This window comes from Nematolebias whitei, chromosome 20 (assembly GCF_014905685.2).
Source record: "Nematolebias whitei isolate Nwh7 chromosome 20, NemWhi1, whole genome shotgun sequence".
Lineage (NCBI taxonomy): Eukaryota > Metazoa > Chordata > Actinopteri > Cyprinodontiformes > Rivulidae > Nematolebias > Nematolebias whitei.
In genome coordinates this window covers 7,043,183-7,050,603 of record NC_056517.1, presented here as the reverse complement: position 1 = coordinate 7,050,603, position 7,421 = coordinate 7,043,183, and the positions used below count along the sequence as shown (strand labels likewise).

The 7,421-nt window shown below is 38.4% G+C and overlaps 1 protein-coding gene across 1 annotated transcript in view; it reads right to left on the bottom strand.

Annotated features, from left to right (window-relative positions):
- Positions 1 to 3,761: 3,761 nt before the first annotated feature.
- Positions 3,762 to 7,421, bottom strand: part of slc12a7b (solute carrier family 12 member 7b) — a 101,979-nt gene continuing 98,319 nt past the window's right edge. The window contains exons 24-26 of the mRNA XM_037694400.1: positions 6,937 to 6,951; positions 6,203 to 6,336; positions 3,762 to 3,925 (exon numbers count right to left, since the gene is read on the bottom strand). Of these exons, the coding sequence (XP_037550328.1) occupies positions 3,834 to 3,925; positions 6,203 to 6,336; positions 6,937 to 6,951 (241 nt within the window). The 3' untranslated portion in view covers positions 3,762 to 3,833. The remainder of the gene's footprint in view (positions 3,926 to 6,202; positions 6,337 to 6,936; positions 6,952 to 7,421) is intronic.

The window sequence follows — 7,421 nt, the reverse complement described above, 5'->3', positions numbered from 1 at the left end:
ATATACATATATGTTTGCATATATATATATACATATATGTTTGCATATATATATATATATATATATATATATATGTATATATATATATATATATATATATATGTGTGTGGGGAATCAAACCTGACTTTGTGGTCCCAGGACAGCTGTCCCACTGCACCACAACTGTCCCTATTACATCTATTTTTTTCTAATCATTTCACTAACATTAAAAACAACAAGAACTCTTTTTTGATTCATTTGTTACAACCTCAAAAAAAATTTTTCAATCCACAAAGCTTTTTTAAATGTTAATCTCATGTTTTATTTTTTCATAGCTAAAAACCAGTAAAATAAACAGTAACATAGAACTTCATGTATTGTCAAAAAATTCCAATTAGTTTCTAGCTGATGGCTCCATCTATGTCTGTTTTTTTACTTTGAGTCCAGGCATCTCTGGATGATGATGATGATGATGATGATGAGTCTTCAGTTATTTCTTCAGTGTTGGGAGAAAAACAGAAATAAACAAACTCAACAACCTCGTGTCTTCACACAAAACCTTCTCCGCTTGCAAAACTGAAAATTTACACTTAAAATATCAAATCAGTTACAATGTAATAAACACTACAAATAAAACAACAACAACAAACAAAAACTGAACAAACAATAACATACACATTTCATAACTTTCACATTTCATAATAACATTTTAAAGTTCGTATTTTCCCCTCACAGAACTGCATGAAAGAACAACAAGTGTACGACTAATGAGGAGAAGAAACTGTGGAGGTGCACACGAAGAGGGAACGCCCTTTTACCAACCTGCTGCTCACAGACGAGCTAAATGATCAAAATTCACCTTTTTAACTTGGAAATTTCATTGAAATATTTCCAGCAGACATGAGCAGCTCCACTGTTAAATAAAAAAAGTCTAAGAAATGAAACATTTCCAAAGATTAAATAGATAATAGATGAACAATATGGCTTTGTGGATGAGGTGCAATATTATCACTTCCAGTTTCTTTGTGGTCATTTTGGCACTTTTTCTTTTATGTATCGTCTCATCTCCCTGGTCTGGGACTAAAAGCCAAATGTTTTAACTGAGTAAAGAATAATAAAAACACTAAAAAAACATGTGTTATTTTCTTTCTTCTAGATTTTTGGACTAATTTAGTGGTGCTGACAACACAGAGACCTTGGTGGCTCTAACAATGTGAAAGCCCACAAAGAAACAAGTGCTGAAAGTCTCATTGTGCAAAACAATTACACCAATTTACATGAGTCAAATTGTGCTTTTACATCAAGTGTCTTGGCCAACTATTCTAAAAGTTTTACATGCAAATCTTCAAGCCAGTCTGGTTATAGTACAGTAGTCCCTCGCTACTTTGTGTTTTGACTTTTGCGGACTCGCTCTTTCGCAGTTTTTCAAAGTAAAATTGTACACAACAACAACAACAAAAAAAAATGATTGTCCACTTTAATATTACTCATGTGATTGGGACAGTTCGGGATACTGTAAAAAGTTAGCGGGAAAAAAAAAAAATCTTTGAAGAGGCGCCGCCATTTTGTAGTTTTCCCTCAATAAGCCTACACTGTGTCGCCAGTCAAAAGGACTAAATTTCCCAGAAGTCAACGGTGCTTCCAGCTATTGCTTTCTGCTGAAATGGAGGGAAAGTTTTGATTCCATCCGAAAAAGTTTGGTCCTTATTCATAGTGACTTCGGCGCTCAGTGGATACACAGAGCCACATGGAACCAACCAGGAATTGGACCAGAACCACTTCCAGCCTCATCGGTCAATCTGAGCGCTGCTTGCCGGCCCAGGAAGCCTCTCTGGTGGGGAGGTGTTGCTGGGAGAGCCGGTGTTTTCTCCAGAGCTCACTGGGACATTTTTCATCTGGATTTGGACTCGATCGGGACCATTGTGTGGTTTTGTGCAGGGCTATCTGAAGGTCCAGCTGTCTCTAAAAGCATCTAGGTGCTCAACGGTTGCAGAGACCCCATCAGAATCAAACCAGAACTGGATCAACTCACCAATGCTGGTGAGTACCCATATAAAATGTTGCAGTAGCTGCTGTACAGTACATATACCGTATTTAGCGCCGTACGTGTCGCACCACCGTATAAGTCGCATCATTCCAAATATGTCTAATAAAGTGGAAAAGTACATAAATATGTTGCTTCGCCGTATAAGTCGCATCTATTATGCGTCACCGCTGACGCATTGTGTTTGTTACGTGTCAGCGGTGACAACCTGGAAATGTGGGCCGGTGTTGTGCCAAAAATCGATTGGCTGCCAAATGGCAGCCACTGGGAGGACTTTAACAAGAATTCAACAAAAAAAACACTTAAAAACAATTATTTGCTCGACATTATAGCAAAAGTGCGTCTCAGTTGAATTTGTACTTAAAAAATGCACTTTATTGGTCAAATTAGCTGCATTTCGCCGGGGCGGTGCAGCAAAATGAAGCTGATTTGATAGTTGCTCCGAGCAGCGAGTAGAACAAAGGTGGCAGGCTATGGCAAGCCGATTGTGTCATTAATAGATGGTGAAGATTCTCAGTCATCCAGGACATGGTAAATTCAAATAAGTTCAATACAAAAATAATAAATTATAAAGCATAATAAATAAAGTCCAGTTGTTTTTGTCTTGAACTTTTTTGAATTTGTCATTATAGCCACGTTTACCAATTACATGATACGGCAGGCCAAGAACTCTGCTGTCATCTAGTGGTTGAAAAATGGTAGTGTTCTTTTTTTTTTTTTAACAGTCCGAATTAATGAAAACAGTCATATCTCAGCCAAAAATTGTTTTATAAATATGGGAAAAAATCCATAAATATGTCACTCAGGGCTATAAGTCGCAGGGCATCTAAATTAAGCAAAAAGCCACAACTTATACAGCAAAAAACACAATACGTAGGTTGTTAAAATTACGTAGGTTTAAGAGTTTAGAACATTGCAAGAGTGAGAAGTGTTTATAAATATATACAGTATATACATACTAAAATAAATACAGCGTTCTTACTTCGCGGTTTGTCACCTAATGCAGGGAGACCCGGAATTTAACCCCCGCGATAAACGAGGGACTACTGTACACTGTTGTATGCTGTCAAATAAGCCTTGGATTAAGAATACAATAAAAGAAATTAACTCTTTGTTTTGAACATTCAGATACATTAATTGTTTAAAGCACAATATTAGTTCTGGCTAATATTACTAATAATCATGTTCCTGGCTGGCCCTTTGCTCATTCAAACATAACCTGAACGTCAAAGCAGCTTCTGAACTAGTTCAATCCAACAATCTTTTTGACATGTTGGTTGTCGTCGATTCATATCATGTTACTGACTTTAACAACTAAACGCCATTTTGGCTTGCAGGCTCTGATGACGACTTTATAACTTGAATCCATTCTGTAGGCATGTGCACGTTCCAGTCAGGTGCATAACCGAACACACCAACGAATAAGAAAAAGTACAAGTTTCATATCAAGACGTTCACTTTTTCAACCAGCAACTGAACGACATCAACACTTGAAGGAAAGAATATAAAGATGGATGAGAACAAAAGAGAACTTTTAGGTTAAACAACAGATATAAAGTGTCTCAGTCTTCCTATGCAGGGTTTCTGTGACCCTCGTGCACACATTGTGCTCGAGTTTTCAGTCAGTCACGCTGTTCCCTTTATCCTGATGCCTTTCAGACCACTCATCAGTCACAGGTGGAGCCCTGACCTTCATACAGAATAAATTGGGTTTCTTCCCTCAAAAACACCTGCTCACTGGAACTCATAGCAACATGCCCACGTGCGCAGTGATGGACATTAAGATTTCTGTTATTATTTTTAGGTATTTTTAGGAGTAGATTGTGATGACTTCTCTACCGCCGCCTCGCACCAGGAGGACCCGGTTGAGACCCTCGAGGAGAACCTCCAGGAACTCCATGTCTGTTTCAACAGCAGTCAAGGGATAGACAGAAACCAGCAGCACCGAAGCTACAACACCAGCAAACGAGCACCTGGTTGTAATATTAGATCCTCGATCTTATCATAAACAGACTGTGCTGCTTTCTGTCAAATTACTTAGGAAAAGGTCTTCAGGTAAGAAATGTAAGTAAATTAGATGATAAACAGTCCACACTTGTATAGCATTTTATTTATGTATCCTGGTTCTGCAAACCTCTTTACAATGTATCTTATTTACTAATTCACAAACACACTCATACAGTAGTTATATATTTTACACTCCATTTACATCATTTTTTGTTATATCTCATTCATACACTGAAAGCATAGACTGTGGAATTCAGGGTGGTTATTTGTACTTGGTCATTGTTTTCAACTCTCATTAACTGTTAGGGCTAAATGTCCATCCTTTATCTTTACCTGCTTCTTTCTTTAAGGGCCGCCCTGGTGCCCATGTGCAACAGTCACTGTGCGAGAGGTGGGGTACACCCTGGACAGGTCTCAAGTCCTTCACAGGACCACATAGAGACAAGCTCATTCAAACGTTCACTCAAACCTAATTTAGGCTCTAAATTCTCCTTAGGTTTGAGTGAGAGTTTGAAAGAGTTTCTCTTGGAGCATGCCAGTTTTCGATGTGCGGGAGGAAACCAGAGTACCCGGAGAAAACCCACGCACGCACGGAGAGAGCATGCAAACTCCACCCAGAATCTGGCAACCTTTTTACTAACATGCCACTGTGCCACCCCCAGTTAGCGCTAAATGAGTTACTATCATTTTAAGAGTTGTGCTAATTTCTGGAGATTCTCTCAACACTTCCCCTGCTGTTTAATAACCCACGTAAAGGTTACTTGACCTTAACTTTGGGAACCAGTGATGTAGAGTGGTAGAAGTTATTATAGATCACAGTTGAACTCTGCCACCTGCTGATGTATTTCAGAACTCTCGTTTAGTAAAAACTAACCAGAAAATGAAGAATCTTTGCCAGGTCATCATTACACATATTTGAAAGTGATTGGTTTGCTCATGGTAGTTGTATTAGACCTTTGATCGTACCTAGAAATCAGATTAGGCTCTTTGAATATAAAGTTTGAGAACACCTCCTTTACAGCACCCACACTGACACCAGCAGGTCATGTCGCACACTTTCACATCAATCTTCTTTAGGGCCTGTAAAAAACAGCTAAAATCAAGTGCACAGTCCAGCCAAATAGATCGACTGTCTTCCAAAGGCACATTTGTATAGTTTTACTTAAAGACACAGTCTAGTCAACTTTGAAGTGATTTCTGTCTACTGCTTATCACTAGTTATTACACTAACAGCTCTGACATCAGTCATAGAGCAAAAAAAGAGGCAGAAGGCTTCATCCAGGCTAAGCACAACCACTTACGTGTTACTGTGCAAAGATTTTCAAGCCCCAAAATCTCTTAAAGCAAAGACTGGTCCATCCCCCGGCACAAACAGAGCAATATTGTGTATGCTGTTCAGTGTCAGGAGGGTGATCAGTCTTACATCGGGGAAACTAAACAGCCACTGGCCAAAAGGATGGACCAGCACAGAAGATCAACATCATCAGGCCAGGACTCTGCGGTCTACACTCATCTCCAGGCCAGCGGTCACTCTTTCAAGGATGAAGATGTTCACATCCTGGATAGAGAGGAACGATGGTTTGAGAGAGGAGTAAAGGAGGCCATCTTTGTGAAAAGAAACCGTCCATCATTAAACAGAAGTGGAGGCCTCCGTGTTCAACTGTCCCCTTCTTACAATGTTGTTATTGCTAGTATCACTCAGCCCCCTGTGAATAGCAAGCGGCCATCGGGGCACTAACAATCGATTGTTAGGCTGATGGTCCTCCTTTATCATGTGAGCAACTAGTTCTGGCTGTCTCCAACAAACTGGTTGATCCACTACGAGAAGGTGCTGCTCTTAAGACTGAGTTTGTTGCAGCTCCTCAGACTGAAGAAGTTTTTTGGATTAAAGATAAAACATTGCAAAAAAAAAAACCCCAAAAAAATATATATCCAGAGGACCAGATTCAACTTTGTTAGATTCATCTACCTGGATTATTGAGCAGCATCAGGATAAAAATATTTGTAGCTATAAGTGACTTTTGAGAATGATCTTGAAAAATATGAGTCAAAACCTGAGTTCTAGTAAAGTTGTGTAGTTGATTGTTTTAATGTAGAGCCTCTTTCACATGCTCATACTTCCTCAGTTAATACAAATCTATTCTGAAGTAATTAGAGCTGATTCAAGGATACAGTTTTCATCTCCTCCTTTGCTTTTTGGTGGTCCGGGCATGTTGAGCAGAACCAGATGAGCTCCCTGGGACTTGTTGACCACCACCTCATTCAGCTTAACAGCCGTGTGCATGCGACGAACGTTTGACTGGTTCCTGGTTTGGCAGCACAATCACAGAAAGAGAAGTGACAGTACAGACAACAATTACCATTAAAATAATAAATCAATAACTAAAACATGACATTTTGCTGAATAGGCAACATTTAAATAAAGATTGTTGTATGTCAGCCCACAAACAGGAAAAAAAGGCTCAGTTGAAGACTGAAGCATTTTGTATATCAAATAAAAAAGCAGCATTTAAAGACAATGTGGGTAAATTCAAACGATCAGAACTTGTTTCATTACTATTTGCATGCTTTAGTTCTAAAATTCAACAACTACCAGTTTAAAATAAAATATCTCCTTATTCTTTAAATATTGCCCATATTTACACAGATTAGGTCACAATAAGATACAACAGTAACATTTTGTTCTGCTGAATATATAAAACAGGTATGCTTTAATGCAAATGGCAGAAGACAGAGATCTTATTCATTCAGGGTTATGTTTACAGGCAGCATGCTGTCTGAGGCTGGACATGCCAAGTACATCACAAATACGTGCAGAAGCAGGGGAGCTGGGAGACAGTGAGAGAAGCTACAGTCAACACAGCAGCAGGACACACAGAGGGCCAGACAAAAAGAAAGCAACTTACAGACTCTCCCACTCTCTAGAAGGAGGAAAAAGGAATAGAACAAGAAAAACAGGCTTAGATGCTGCTATGTCAGTTCTGCACACTGCATGCTTCCATCTGTCACAAACCACATGCTGAAATATCCAAAGGTCCCAGGAGTAAAGGTCACCATGACATGGAGCTGTTTGATGTAAGCAGTAAGGTTTGATTAAAAAAGAGCCTTTGTTTCCCATTCTTGTGCGATTTTACGCTGATTAAACTTTTTTCATTAAAATGATATTGTGTATTACATGTTAACTATGTATTACATGTTTACTATATATTACATGTTTATTACATGTTTACTATATAGTACATGTTTATTACACGTTTACTATGTATTATATGTTAAGTATGTATAACATGTTTACTATAAATTACGTTTATTACATGTTTAATATATATTACATGCTTACTATGTATTACATGTTAACTATATATTACATGTTAACCATGTATTACATGTT